Source organism: Rattus rattus, chromosome 3 (assembly GCF_011064425.1).
Source record: "Rattus rattus isolate New Zealand chromosome 3, Rrattus_CSIRO_v1, whole genome shotgun sequence".
Taxonomy (NCBI): Eukaryota; Metazoa; Chordata; class Mammalia; order Rodentia; family Muridae; genus Rattus; species Rattus rattus.
This window is the reverse complement of record NC_046156.1, coordinates 33,804,569-33,821,240: the sequence shown is the minus strand read 5'-3', so window position 1 is coordinate 33,821,240 and position 16,672 is coordinate 33,804,569. Positions and strand designations below refer to the sequence as shown.

Here is a 16,672-nt window from a genome sequence, read left to right as displayed (position 1 = left end):
TAGGCTTCCTGTTGCCCTGCAAACATGCAGCCACCTTGCTAGCAGACTGTCTTGTTTTCAAGGTCTTCCTTTCCAACAAGAGTTTAACCTTTACTTCCTACTGCTCTCCAAAAGCTGTCCTGGGCACTCCTAATTGGCTGTAACTCATTTACATTAAAAAGTGCTAACAGCAAAGGAGATTTTCTTTTAATGGTGAATTGTACTTTATACAACTTTCCTAAGCAAAAACAGAATGAAGAGATGTTCTCCTTCCAAAATACACATCTGGGTCCATTCCACCAGTCACAGTGGAGCTGACACGGGATAGCAGAAGCACATACTGAGTGTCAAGAGGTCACATGTGATTCTGCCTCTCACATGTACTGACATGAAAAAACCACGTGCTTACTCTTAGCCTCACTGTCCGTAGTTTTGAATATTCTCCAGTCCTCATAAGATTATAATTAGACTCCTACTAGGAATAAACTGAAAAACTCTTAATGGGCACCAAGCACCTTTCTATTGCTAAGAACACATGGTCAGTGGGGGTCATTTTGAAAGTCCCTTCATTTCTGTTGCTGTTACCACTTCTAATTCTCAATGCATTTTATTTTTGTTGATTTTTTTAAAAAATCGATTTTATCACATATATCAACAATTGACCATACTGTCTCACTAAACCACTACCACCGCGCCACCCCACCAAGCCCTGCAAGAAGTAGGAATTTAACTGGAAAAATGTGATTGTGTCAAACCCTTTTTTATGAAGCATGTCATTCTGAAATGCAGTTAAAACGGTGTCACTTTTTAAACTCCACCCTGACAGTTTCTTATTTAGTAATATTACATGTTTGTTTGTGATGTCTATTATCTTTCTATCCTGCATGACTTGTAAATAAATCATAAAAATGGTCTTGAATTTTATTTTCTCAACTATCATTTGTGTCTGTCTTAGATGAGTTGAGTGTTTCATATATTTACATGGAAAGGCCATTCCCAGTCTGTAATTGTTCTGATCTTGTGTAAATACGACATTTGGTTTACGTTTTAGTTGACCAACTCTCTGTGAATTGGATTCTAAGCTGTGGACAGTTAAGAATGAAGCTTTCTAGCTCAGTAAACCCCTTGATAACAGGAAAAGACTTACGAGGGAATTCCTTTTCACTTTCTGTTATCATTTTGATTGAAAAAGTATAGACTCATAATTACCTAGGGTGATTTACTATTTTGATTGAGTTCCAGTTGCCCCTGTGATAGCATGACCTTACAGATAGTATTACATTGAGCCTCCAGAAATCAATAAGTATAATACAATCATTTTTACTGACCCTTCCTTCCTGCTCACCGAGCCGATTACTTTTCCCTCCTGATTTTTCAGAAAAGTTCTACAATTCCTTATACTCCATATCAAAAAGTGAAATGCCTTTTTGTAAGATGAATATAGTTGTTTGTTATTTCAATTCCTTATGCGGACTTTATTTTAATCTCTTCATTTCTGTGACACTACCCTGCTTATCTAAGATGTAAGGCCTCACATTTGGAATGAAGCAGCAGACCATAGTAGAAAGTGAGGCCAACACGTTTCTTGTTGAAGAATATTAGGGTTTCTGCACTCTTGTTTTATCATATACTAAACTATAGGACTTACCATCACCTAACAGTTGCAAGAATAAGAACATGGAGAAAAAAATTCCCTTGTCCATGTGTCCTAAGTGCTGTCTGTCCCAGGCAAAAGAGCCACACCACTTCGATTTACCTGACAAAGGGATATGCACATCCTTACCCCTAGATTTCTTCCACGTGGAAGTAAGTCCATCTCTGTTTCATTGGTGATGTCATGGTGGACTGGACACCTTCATTACTGGGTGAACCCTCGTCTTCATCATTTCCAGACCCTCACCTTCATCATCATGTACCAGTCACCAGATCAAAAGGAACCAATGTTGTTTGCAGTTCAGTGGAGGACCCTGTGATGGGTCCAGGTGACATAGACACTGTCTCTCTGGAGTTTTCCAACTTTGTTTTTTACAGAAAACTTAAGAGTTAGGGTTTATGTCAGTGATAGAACATTCTCTTGGCATTAACGAGGAATGGGATTCGATTTCTGGACCCACAAATGTTATGGATGAGAGAAGCAAAGAGGAGAGAAGAGAGAAGAGGAGAGGGGAGGGGAGAAGAACGGAGAGGAGAGGACAGGAGGAGAGGGAATGGGAGGGGAAAGGAGGGTAGGAGAGAGAAGGGATTGGAGAGAAGGGCAGAGGAGGGGAGGGAAGAGGCTCTTCTAAGAAATTCAATTCTTTGCTAGTACTAAGCAATCTGTTTTCCCTCATGCCTAGGAAAAGGCTCTAGCTCATTTTATAGCATCGATTTCATAATTCAGTATTTTTATAGAGTCATTTATTATAATAGATGTAAGAAAACAGTCTTGATGAAATAGAACTGAGTTTGGCTACAAAATAAGGGTCATCCCATAAAAGGAAACTAATAGTGACATGAACTATTTAGTGCCCATCTTCGAGGTCAATGTAGCATGTGAGTGATGCCCCAAAGATCCACTGGCTGCTTGCCTCTCATCCAAGACTGAATTTTTCCCCTGTTTTGTGTGCCTGTAACAGACAATATAAACAGCAATAGTCAACGATTTTGTGCTCTGTTTATTGATTCAATCAACTTTCATATCTGACTGTAAATCCTCATTTATAAGCTCAATTGATGAAACTCGACCCTACAAGACTTTGCAAAGCACATAAGCATTTAAAGGGAAAGTTATGAAAAGAAGTAGAAATGAGAAAGCTGCATATCCATTTCACAAACTTAGAAATATAACATCAACGACTGAAACATTTTCACATTCTTGTTTTAAATGTTTACCTGTAACCATTTGGAGTTGACTATATGTTAAAGTACCTCACAGTCAATTGTATGCCTTGGAAAGTAAATTAAATTTCTAAAGTTTTTGGCAAAGTGTGAGATCTAATGTTTACCTTCTCATTGTATATTACCTTAGCATACAAAGCAATCCTGGACTTTAACTCTTCATCATGCTCTGCATCCATTAATGCTCTATCCTGTAAACTGACCATGTGCAATCTTGTTTTGTTACCAATTTTCATCTAATTTTTAGTCACAGAAATTAACTCCTTAATATAAGACTTGGATCTTGTCATTTCCCAAATTCCTTCTTGAAGACAGTAACAGACACACTAGCCCTTCAAATTCAGGAGATTCACATACTATTAAATCCAAACAGACAAAGAAAATGAAAAGCTCTAATTACTTTATGGATCATATTTACATCCCTGATGTGCTTCAACACCACATTCATGCACATAAACACAGGCGCGTGCGCGTGCTCGCGCGCGCGCGCACACACACACACACACACACACACACACGCCCTGTGTCCTTCTATCTTCCTCTTCTATGTTTAGATAATTTCTCAAGTAACACATTTTTATTTTTCCTTTATCTGCCTGGGAAAGGGATATATTGTGGCTAAGTCCCCACAGGTGAGAAATAAACGATGTCCACCTGAGGTCCCAAAGACAAAGCCATGATTCTGCCAAAGTTCACCCTGAAGAGCCAATGAATTCGCTGGGCTTCCTAACACAGGAATGTCAGCAACCCTTCCCCAATCAGCTACATGGGAAAAGCCTTACCAGCAGGGCTGAGATTCTTCCCATGACCACAGAGTTCATGGAGGGTACTCGAGTTTTCCCTGACAGATGTGCATGCTATACTCTTACAGAGGAGGTCCCATGAAATTATGCCACAGTTGCATCAAACAGATGACAGGAAAAAACTGGAGACTAAAGTGAGAATTGCATGCCCTTTTCTGAGCTGGGATTCAGGAACGTTAATCATTAAGAAGCCCAACCGGGGTCACATCTTTTGCAAGGACGCTATATGAGCATCCTAAGATGGAGTCTACAACACTACCATCGTCTCAAACTTTATGTGTATAGGTGCCACAATTAATTTTATGCACACAAAACAAGCTTGAGGTATGTACTATATTCATGATAGGGTAGCATCAGATCTCCATGGACCTGATGAACTGAAGATTAAAAACTCTGTCTTCCTATTTTGATATTTCCTTCTACTTAATAGGGATCTTAATATATACACCAAGTAAACATAAACGCCATTTTTGATTCAATTGGCTACACATCATAATGGTGTTCTTCTGATTTCTTTTAGGAACATGGAATTCCGATCAACCTGGGCTATGCAGTGGCCCCACATCACTCAGGAGTCTACCCAGTCCATATTCAGCTATATGCAGCTTGGAAGAAGGTCTGGGGTATTCAGGTCACCAGCACTGAAGAGTATCCACATCTAAAGCCTGCACGGTACCGGAAGGGTTTCATTCACAACAGCATCATGGTGAGCACATACTGCTGTGTCTTAAGGCCCTTGATACCTGGGTGTAAGTGAAGGGGTAAGCAGTTTGTCTAAGGATGCAACACAGAACTTCTTCATGACTATCAGAAGTTTCCACCGTGCCAGGAAGCTGACTGCACGCTCAGCCATACTATTTGACTACAGGCTTGTTTTCTAGGATTAGGTTATGGAATGATTTTAGTGAGTGTATGACAATCTGGAAATAGTGGGGAGGATTGAATAGATTATACATTGACATTTTCAATTAGAAATTTGGTCTGGGGCTCCTATGCTTCTCCAAAGGAGTTCCTCGGTACTACTTCTTTGAATGCTTTTACAAAGAGCTAAAGGTACAACTCTCCAGTGAGTTCCCTACAACACATAAAAGGAAGCAAAGACATCTGAGAGCTAAATCCATCTGGCCAGTATTTTTTGACTTTCAGGCATTCAGAGCATCTTATGATATTGTTTATTTTCATTCAAATATTATGAATCCAATTTAAGAACAATGTATCCATTAGGAGAAATGCAAGTAAAACCATATGAATTTCAGATGGGAAGTTAGCAGTATTCATTTTGAAAAAAAAGATGGCACCATTTCCTTCGTTCAAAGTAGACAGCTTGGGTCTCCATCTGCACCCAGAGCTAAGGCTGTCCTGCAGCCCTCCAGACCCAAAGCCTAACCAGAGAGAGCTGGTCTCCCAGGAGTGCTCTCATTCCTAAGATATAGGCTCACAGTCCTACAGGAGGGACAAGCTCCAGTCAGAGACAGCAAGACCAACTAACATCAGAGATAATCAGATGGCGGGAGGCAGTGCAAGAACCTGAGCAACATAAACCAAGATTATTTGCCATCATCAGAACGCAGTTCTCCCACCACAGCAAGCAGTAGATATTCCAACACACTGGAAAAGCAAAATGTGTATTTAAAAATCACATCTCATGATGATGGTGATAGAGGAATTTAATAAGGAAATAAATAACTCCCTTAAAATAATACAGGAGAACACAGGTAAATAAGTGGAAGCCCTTAAAGAGGAAACACAAAAATCCTTTAAAGAGTTAGAGGAAAACACAACCAAATAGGTAAAGGAATTGAGCAAAACCATCCAGATCTAAAAGTGGAAATAGAAACAATAAAGATATCACGAAAAGAGACAACCCTGCAGATAGAAAACCTAGGAAAGAGAAAAGGAGACATAGACACAAGCATCACCAACAGAATACAAAAGATTAAAGAGAGAATCTTAGGAATAAAAGTCTTGGACAGATCAGGAATTCAAGGCCCATACCTAAACATAGCAAAAGCAATATGCAGCAAACCGGTAACCAACATCAAACTAAATGGAGAGAAACTTGAAGCAATCCCACTACAATCAGGGACTAGACAAGGCTGCCCACTCTCCCCCTACTTATTCAACATAGTTCTTGAAGTTCTAGCCAGAGCAATCAGACAACAAAAGGAGGTCAAGGGGATACAGATTGGAAAAGAAGAAGTCAAAATATCACTATTTGGAGACAATATGATAGTATATTTAAGTGACCCCAAAAGTTCCACCAGAGAACTGCTAAGACTGATAAACAACTTCAGCAAAGTGGCTGGATATAAAATTAACTAAAAAAAATCAGTAGCCTTCCTCTACTCGAAGGATAAATATGCTGAGAAAGAAATTAGGGAAATGACACCATTCACAATAGTCACAAATAATATGAAATACCTTGGTGTGACTCTAACCAAGCAAGGGAAAGATCTGTACGACAAAAACTTCTAGTCATTGAAGAAAAAAATTAAAGAAAATCAGAGAAGAAGGAAAGATCTCCCATGCTCTTGGATTAGGAGGATTAATACAGTAAAAATGACCATCTTGCTTAAAGCAACCTACAGATTCAATGCATTCCCCATCAAAATTCCAAAGCAATTCTTCATAGAGTTAGATAGAGCAATTTGCAAATTCATTTGGAATAACAAAAAACTCAGGATAGCGAAAATTAGTCTCAACAATAAAAGAACATCCGGGGGACTCACCATCTCTGATCTTAAGCTATATTATAGATGAATTGTGATAAACACTGCATGGTATTGGTACAGACAGGCAGGTAGATCAGTGGAATAGAATCGAAGATCCAGAAATGAACCCACACACCTATGGTCACTTGATCTTTGACAAAGGAGCTAAAACCATCCAGTGTAAAAAGACAGAATTTTCAACAAATGGTGGTGGTTGAACTGGAGGTCAGGCTGTAGAAGAATACAAATCGACTGGTTCTTTCCTCTTTATACAAAGTTCAAGTCCAAGTGGATGAAAGACCTCCATATAAAACACTGAAACTAACAGAAGAGAAAGTGGGGAAGCACCTCAAACACATAGGCACAGAGGAAAATTTCCTGAACAGAACATCAATGGCTTATGCTCTAAGATCAAAAATCAACAAATTGCAAACAAATCATAAAATTGCAAAGTTTCTGTAAAGCAAAGGACACTGTCAATAGGACAAAACTGCACCCAACAGATTAGAAAAAGATCTTTACCAAAACTACAACTGATAGAGGGCTAATATCTAATATATGCAAAGAACTCAAGAAGTTAGACACCAGAGAACCAAATAATCCTCTTAAAAATGGGATACAGAGATAAAGAACTCAGCTGAGGAATATAGAATGGCTAAGAAGCACCTAAAGAAATGTTCAGCATCCTTAGTCATCAGGGAAATACAAATCAAATCAACACTGAGATTCCACCTCATACCAGTCCAAATGGCTAAGATAAAAAACTCAGGTGACAGCAGATGCTGGCGAGGATGTGGAAAAAGAGGAACACTCCTCCATTGTTGGTGGGATTGCAAGCTGGTACAACCATTCTGGAAATCAGTCTGGAGGTTCCTCAGAAAATTGGACACTGAACTGCCTGAGGACCCAGCTCTACCATTTCTCAGCATACACCCAAACGTTGTCCAACACATTACGAGGACCCATGCTCCACCATGTTCATAGCAGCCTTATTTATAATAGCTAGAAACTGGAAAGAAACCAGATGTCCTTCAACAGAGGAATGGATACTGAAAATTTGATAAATTTACACAACAGAGTACTACTCAGCTATTAAAAACAGTGACTTCATGAAGTTCTTAGGCAAATGGATGGAACTAGAAAATACCATCCTGAGTGAGAAAACCGAGCCACGAAACAACACACATGATATGCATTTAGTGATAAGTTGATATTAGCCCAAAAGCTCAGAATACCCAAAAAAGAATTCACAGACCTTATGAAGCTTAAGAAGAAGGAAGACCAACATGTGGATGCTTCAGTCCTTCTTACAAGAGAGAACAAAATACTCATGAGAAGAAATATAGAAACAAAGAGTGGAGTGGGGACTGAAGGAAAGGCCATACAGAGCCTGCCCTACCTGGGGATCCATCCCATATGCAGCCACCAAACCTAGTCACTATTGCTGATGGCAAGAAGTGCTAGCTGACAGGAGCCTGACATGGCTGTCTCCTGAGAGGCTCTGTCTGAACCTTACTGATACAGATGAGGATACTTAGACCTAACTATCAGACTGATAATGCGGACCCCAATGGAGGAGTTAGAGAAAGGACTGAAGGACCTGAAGGGTTTGCCATCCCATAGGAAGAATAACAATATCAACCATCAAGAACCCCCGGAGCTCCTGGGGTCTAAATATTCAACCAAAGAGTACACATGGAGGGACCCATAGCTCCAGCTGCATATGTAGCAGAGGATGGCCTTGTTTGGCATCAATAGGAAAAGAAGCCCTTGGTCCTGTGAAGGCTCGTTTCCCCAGTGTAGGGGAATGCCAGGGTGTTGATGTGGGAGTGGGTGGTTGGGAGGGAAGTATCTTCATAGAAGAGGGGGAGGTGGGGATGGAGGATGGGAGAGGGGGAAAAGGGTAGAACATTCAAAGTATAAATACATAAAATGTCCAATTAAAAAAAACAGTTTTAAAATTCTTACCTTCAGTTCCAGGTGTCTTCTCATATTTCTATCATTAGTTGTCAATATTTTACCTTGACAAGTTAGAGTTTCGAACTATCTCATTCTGTTCAATATTTACTGGTCCATTACTTAGATTACTACTAGAACTATCTATCAGTCTGCCTGTCTCTGTCTGTCTGTCTGTCTATTTCTTTATCTAATCTCTATCTAAGAAGAAAACACAGAAATATATAGCTACCTGAATTTGACATGTGATTTTGTCATAGGGATATAGTTATATCATTATTAAAATGTAGCACCAGTGGACCAAAGAACATACCATGTTACCAGAAATCATTGAAAACGCCAACAGTACAATTGATGTCTAAGAAATCAGAAGGAATAAAAAGAATTCTTCACACAAATTTAAAGACCGAAAGTACTGAGATTTTCCTTCTTTCTAAAATCACCCAACATATCATGAAAGGAAGTGTTCCTATAACTAAGGCTGCATGCTTTTATTTACCTTGAATTTAGTTTTGAAATTAACTGAAGGACAACGCCATCCTGACTTTCTTGTATAGCTGAGTGCATTATTTAATAGACTGTAAGTAGTTTACTGTTCAAAATAAGACTTTTAGGGCCAATTTGCTGATTTCTTTTGTCTGTTGAACATCCAGATTTATAGAAGAATTAAAGAAAAATATTCCAGAAACAGTCATTAAATGGTTTGACTACTACTGAGATGAATAAAACGTCTGGGTGTGGTACAGACAAAGTAAGGTAGAGGTGAAGAGCAGAGTTTACTTTGAATCCCAGACCTGCATGCATATTACACAAGCCTAAGACTCAGAAGCGAAGAGAGAAGCTTAATGAGATGAGAAGTGTAACCTTGGGAGCTGGCTGAATGAAGTGAACCCTTGAACAACTTTTTATTCTTTAACGCAAGTCAGGCAATACTTCAGATTTATAGAACTAAGTTAACTGGGCGCGTATTCTAAACTACAAATTGTATTTTTTTTATTCAGTTACTCCCCTGCCATGTATAAAATTAAACCGGCATCAACTCTTGATTGCAGTACGACATCAGGAACTCTTTCTGACTGTAAACATATGAGAGTAGTAACTGTTCCTAGTTAAATCTTACCAGTGGGCTGACTTTATTTATCTCTTTGTCTTTAGGTCCTCCCTCGACAGACCTGTGGGCTGTTCACGCATACTATTTTCTACAAAGAGTATCCAGGAGGACCTCAAGAATTGGATAAAAGTATCAAAGGAGGTGAACTTTTCCTCACAATTCTTCTAAATCCAGTACGTGTTCTACTCGCACATTTTACAAGAGTGGTCATTGTTGTCAAATAAGTTATATTTTTAAATCTAAATCATGAGGATATTTTTTCCCAAGCATGGTCTTACTATGTATCTTAGCTAATCTAGAACTTGTTATGTAACGTAAGTTTGGCTTGAACTCACAGAGATTCCCCTGCCTCTGCAGAGCTGGATAGTATATACCACCACACCCAGCTCATGACTATATCCTTTATGAGCAAAATATTTACTGACACTGAATTGAAATCTACATTTCAAATCCTTTCTTTGATACAGTTTGATTTTTTGGGAAATTTTCACTAGAGAATATAGTGTTAGTTATAGTTATAGTGTTAGTTATTTTTCTTGTATCCCTAATGCGTGATGTCTTTATCATGAAAAGATGGTAGCTTTTTCTAATGTTTTTTGTACATAGTTAGATGATTAGATTCTTTTCATTTGTTGTTCATTCTTAAAATGATAAATAGATAACGTTTCATGACTTTCATATTCTGCACTATCCGTTCATCCTTGGAATAAATCCGGTATAAGCATGGTGAAGAATTATTTTAGTATACTGTTGAGGTTGTTTGGCTAGTGTGTCCCACGTCTCCCACCCATGAGGGTTGTTATGCCCATATTTATAAAGGACATTAGCAAATAATTCCTTTGCTTTTGTTGTGTTGTTCTCTGTTCTTACTATTAGGGCAATGCTACTTCATAACAGGCGTTTGGAATTTTACTTCTTCATCTGCTTTTTTGGACCAATTTTAGAAAAATTAATATTAACACAAAATATTTGCTTGGTCTTCAGGGAAATCAGAAAATCTTGAATTCCTTTATAGAGACTATTTTTGAGACTCCTCCATATCCCCCATATGCCCTTATTACTATCTTTCAAAATCATGGCCTCTTTCTTCATTAATTGTTATCGTATGCATGTATGTGCATAACTGTACTTGAAATATAACCTGCCCAGTCTATGTGATGTAAAAACACTTTAAGAGCTGACAGTTTGGTACTGGATAACCAGCGGGCGTTTTCTAACCCGAGCAAGACTGTTTCTGCCAATCTCAGCATCCCTCAGCTGCCTGTAGTTCTTCTGAGAGGGTTGGAGCCTCTTGGTCTCCCCTCACCAATTTTGGTGTGTTGATTACTATCAACCTTGTTCAGCTCATGTTTGGGCAATAATAAGTCCTGAAACTCCTAGAAGACACTTCTCACAGCAAACTCTTCGGTCGTTTGGCTCTGAGGGTCATTCTGATCCTTTCTCAGAAGTGCTCCCTGAGCATTGGGTGCTGGAGTGTTTGTTGATGTTCCACTGGACCTGAATACAACTCTGTATTTTGATTGGTTGTAGTTTCTATAGTAGTCTCTGTTGAAAAAAAAAGTTTCCTTGATAAGGGGTGAAAACTATATTTATATGTGGAAATGAGGGGGAAATGACGAAATTGTTTTTAGGGACTGTACTGGTTTAATAAAGTAGTGGCTATGGGTTCTCCTCCACAATCCATGACTGCACTACCACTGGTAGTGGTTGACGAGTTTCCACTATTTATTTATTATATGCGTATGAGTGACTTTGAGTGATTTTCCTAGAAATGTGTATGTGCACCAAGTGTGTCCATGATGTACCTGGAGGGCATTGGATTCTCAAGACCTGGAGTTACAGACAGTTACAATCCAACTTGTGGTGCTGGAACCTAGGTCCTCTGACAGAGCAACCAGTAGTCTTAAACGCTGAACCATCTCTCTAGTCCCTGTTTGCAGACTTTGAATTACTGGATTAATTTTCCTCTTCATTGATTTGTCCAGACTTTCTCTTTGTGACTCTTGTTAGACACATTTCTAGAAAGTTCAACCTTGTACTTTGATTTGTTGATATATGGTATCTATAGCAACCTCAAAATCCTCCGTATTTTGTAGCAGCGATTACATTGTTTCTTCTTTTGTCTCTGATTTCATTATCTAAAACTTACATCTTTGTCTCTGTTTAACTTTATACATTTTTTAAAATCTCAACTTGGAGGTAATTGATTATAGATCTCTGGTGTTTTTTATCATCTCTTAGTTATTTCTGCTGTAGTTATTACTTTCTCCTCCTTTATGCTTGCTTGACCTTAGCATTGTTGTCTTTCCTAGGTCTTTGAAGTATGAAGCCTCAAAGTTTACTTGAGAACTTTCTTTTTATCTTCATGTTAATATTCAACATTATCAATGTCCCTTTCAGAATATTTTTACAATTCCTCTCAAGAATAGTTGGTAAATTTAGGCATAAGAAAGAGACAGTAGACTTCATTCCCAAAGCAGTAAGATTATTTATGATGCTTGCCAAGAAGACACTTTATTCAGCATGTGTGGTTATGTATATTATGTATATTATATTATACAATATGTATATTATATTATACAATATACAATTACAATATACATATTATATATTATATATTATATTATACAATTATACAATATAATAATTATATTATACAATAATTATTATATAATATTATATAATTATTATACAATAATTATATTATACAATATAATAATTCTCAATTAGTCTCCCAATATTCTTCACATCCTTAAAATGGGATAAATATACACATTAATAATTGTTCTGTAGCCCATTTTTAATTTAGTCTGCAGTAAAATTTAGCTCAAATAGTATTTTAGATTAATAAATATATTATAGGTTAATATATCAGACACACATGTAATTTCTAAAGTTTCCACTTGTGGAAAGCTGAAGTGAAAATGTATAATAATGGGTTATTATTTGATACTCAGATAACCTAAGACTTAATTCTTTATTAACTTTAACTGAATGTCTAATACAAAGTTTGGTCCATTTCTTTAAGTTGTGTTCTTTTAGCTATGAAAATGTACAGTAAATATATGTGGAGAGGCACAGTAGTGTGGGACTATATGACCATGAGATGTCAGGATTATTTCAGCTCTCTGACTTTTCTCTCATAATGATTTCATTTCTGAGGTCTCAGAGAAGCATGTCCTCATTAACATCTCATTGCACATGGAACACAGGAGGTAATGGAATTTATGCTATAACCACCTTGCTTAATGTAAGAAATTTTCATGCACATAGCAAGAGGAGCATGCTCTAAATAAAGCTAGAAGGAAACATCAGCTATGTTTGAAATGGCTTTTTGTTAGGTAATTTATATAAAATATTTTAGAGTCATAAGGAAATTGAATGTAAACAAACCTGTGTTTTTTGCAAAATCATAAAGTAACTTATAAATTAAATAAGAATATTGAATTAAATTGAGATAGAAACCAGTTATCTGGACATTAAATCTCTTCCAATCAAAGTGAATATTTGCATATATCAAAAGAGAGAAGACTGCTGGATTTGTATGTTGGGCTCATAATGAATATGAGAAAAAATGGAGGCTATGTATTCTTCAGAAAGAAAGGATTTTTTTAAATTACCACAGAATTATAAAAGATATTACTAAAAATTGAAGTTACATGTGAATGTCTGTGAAGATTAACATGGAAACTGTTGCCTTTCTGCAGTCCTCATTGAGAATTTAGTCTCATAGATGCCCTGGTCCTTTCCAATGTCCTCATTGAGAATGTATTCTCAGAAGAATACATTTATCTCCCGGTCCTTTTATCTTTGTTTTCATTGACTGTTCCACTCTTAACCCATATCTGTTCTAACCTCCTTAAGAGGAATTCAGTCATCGTCAGCACACTGCATGTTGCCTCTTCTGTATGTCCCGTCCATGTTTGACTGCTTCTAGCCTTTATTGCTTGAATGCCTAATTAATAGGTTTCAACATCTTGCTCTAAATATTGAATCTAATACAGTTCATAAAGCATCATTCTGAGATGTAAATGAGTTTTAAAATAGAAGATAATATTGCATTTACTATTGCATCGATAGTAATGGTGAACCAAAAAAACAAACAAACAAACAAACAAAAACCAATCCTTACCACTGTAAACCTCACTTAAAATTCTCATTATGACATACGAATGTGTTTTGATTTCAAGCTAAAAAGAGAAGGGGAGAAGGGGAGTTTCAGCCATCTCCTTGTAGCTAATGACAAACTACACTTGCTCTTAGCATTGGGATTGGTGATTAACTCAAAATACACTATTTGGGCTCTTTGGATAAAGGAGCCCGATCAGCACACAGAGCAGAGAGAGAAGTGGGAGTGCAGGTAGAACAGCATACTGTAGTCTGGTGCTATGAAGTCTAGATTGGCCAAATGATCCCCAGAGGGGTATTAAAAAATAGTGTTGCTCAAAATGAGCACCGTGAACAGAAGTAGCAATCAACGTAGATACCATTCATTTTGGTAGAGAAACATGCTACAGATATCATGACCCAACACAGCAACAGTGGGCAACTTCAATACTTCACTCTGACCCACATAGAGGTCATCCAGGAAAAACTAAATAGAGAGGCTCTGAAGCTAAATGACATCGTAAATCAAACAGATCTAACAGTCAGCTATAGACCCTTTCATCCAAACAATAACGAATGGACTTTCTTCTCCACAGCTTTATAGTAACTTTCTCCAAAAAAGGCCAAACATTAGGATACAAAGCAAGTCTAAATGAATTTATGAATATTGAAATAGCATCCTGCATGTGATCTACCCACAAAGAAACAAAGCTGCATACCAACAAAATTAGAAATGACAAAAGTACATAAACTCGTGGAAACCAAAACAATGCACTGTTGAATATAAAAATAAAAATACAATGTACTAAAACCTATGACATTGTCTCTCTTCGGGTTAATGACACTGTGTTTATAAACCGGAGAGACCTCATATTAATAACAACGTTGCACCCAAAGTTCTTGAAAAAGAAAAAACAACAAATGAACACACAGGTAGAGACATTAAAAAGTAGGGCTGAAAATTTTTGTAGAGTTGAGGTCTTGGGATCCACCTCTCCTATCCCCAACCATTTTAGCATATCTGATATTGCTATCTTTTTTCATCTCGTGTTCATGCAGTCAGATCAGAAGGACTACGAGTATAACTTTGACATTACTAGATATCTCATTACCTACTGAGATACAGTACACACTATTTCAACAACCTCCTTCATCCTCTAGATTTAACAATCTTACCGCCCGCTCTTCGCTAATGTTCCCTGAACTTTAGATACCTAAGTTTTTTTGTAGATGTATTCATTGAGACTAAACTACATTAGTCTGCATTTTGATTGTGGGCAGCTAAGAAATGGTGAGAGTAGGGGAAACTGACTTTCCCAGGGAAGAACATATCTATTGGTTATCCGGTACCAAATGGTCTTCCCTAAAACCATACATACAAATAGCATCACATTACATAGACAGAGCAGGTTATGTTCAAGAATATATACATGTATGTATGTAACAACAATTAATGAAAGAAAGAGGCCACACATTTGAAAAAGAGCAAGGGAGGGGGTATATAAGAGGGTTTGGGAGCAGGAAAGGAAAGTGAGAAAAGATGCAATAATAATATAATTATAATATAATCCCTAAATGTGGTAAAAAGAAAAGTAAGTAAAAAATCAAAGTAGAAATAAAAATTAGAGCTGAAATCAATGCTCTGGTGTAGAAAACACAAAGACCATGAAACTTTATGTTGGAAGCAGGATGAAATATCAACAAGAACAAAGTCACAAGAAAGTCAATAAAATGAAATTTTGGTTCTTTGAAAAGATGAACAAGATTAACAAATATTTAGCCAAATTAATCAAAAGGTAGCTAGGGCCTAAATTAATAATATTAGACATGAAAAGGAAAAAGAGTACAGCAGATACCTAGGAAACTCAGAGATGCATATTTAAAAAAATTTTTTTAAAAATCTATACCAAAATATCTAAACAAAAAGAGGAATCTTCATATGTATATGACCTACCAAATTAAATCTAAATTAAGTAAATAATTTAAATAGTCCTATAAGTAACTAATGAAAAGAGAACAGCAATAAAACTCTCCAAACTTAAAAAAAAAATAAGAAAAGAAAATGAAAGAAAGAAAGAAAAATAAGCCCAGACCCAGATGGATACGTTGTAGGAACTACTCTTAGTCAATATTATTTGTGGATAAATCTACAAAGTCTAGCAAGGTAAAACCTACCAAGGAGTAATGCGAACTTCCAATTGCTCTCAAGCAAGCTAATGGAATATTCTCAGAATTGTGTGGCCTTGAACATTGTACAGGTGTAGCTGTGGCTCCTCCCTGGACTTACTAAGAGTGATGTAACTGAGGTATCCGTAACGAAACTTCTGTAAGAATGTGGAGTCAGTCACTTCAACTATTCCTGAGATAGCAATAGTCAGAGATTTCTGTGCTCTGGAGCAGTTAGAGTTTTAGAAAAATACTGATATTTTACAACATAAATAATATAATTTGCGTTTCATTGAAACATTACAGACCAGTATTGTAAATGGGAATCTTTGTAATTTTTAAATTTGGAAGAAACAAGATATCATAATGTCATTGACATATATGAGAATAGCTAAAGCTTGATGATGTTACTAGTAGATGCATTGTAGAGTGCAGAGGTATCTTCCACTGACAGCATCCTGGACACAATTCTATTTGCAGATGTGACAGAATCATTTTGAATTTTGATCATTCAGTACTGTCTGAAATTACACATATTTTTTATATGTAAGAACCTATAAGGCTAAGAAAGCTTGAAGGCTCATGAAGCACTCAACCAATATTCCTCCCCTCTGGTGTGCTTAAAATAGACTCAGAAAATATATAGTTCTTTCTGTCACCTTGGGAATTCATGAGCCTGAAGGAAGGGAACTAGATTAAATTACTTGAAAAATTCTATATGTTTCTCTTGTCTAACTTCCATAACTACTGTGAAGTCTAAGAAGCATGAGATCTACTAGGAGGGGCAGTAGAGTTTTCATTCTGCTTCCAGCATTAATATTCATGTTCTTTGTGTTTTCTACACCAAAGTAAGCTGTTCTTTCCATTCTCAAAAGTCCAAATATTATTGTTCTTCATGCCTTTTCAAGTTTTCCTATATTAATGTTGACTAATGCTGGCATTTAGAAACACATCTTCTTGAT

General features: G+C 37.0%; 1 protein-coding gene across 1 annotated transcript in view; it reads left to right on the top strand.

Moving 5' to 3' along the window:
- The window catches only part of LOC116895327 (bifunctional heparan sulfate N-deacetylase/N-sulfotransferase 4-like), a 297,831-nt gene that overhangs the window by 174,244 nt on the left and 106,915 nt on the right, over positions 1 to 16,672 (top strand). The window contains 2 exon segments of the mRNA XM_032896635.1: positions 4,180 to 4,365; positions 9,482 to 9,610. Coding sequence (XP_032752526.1) covers positions 4,180 to 4,365; positions 9,482 to 9,610 — 315 coding nt within the window.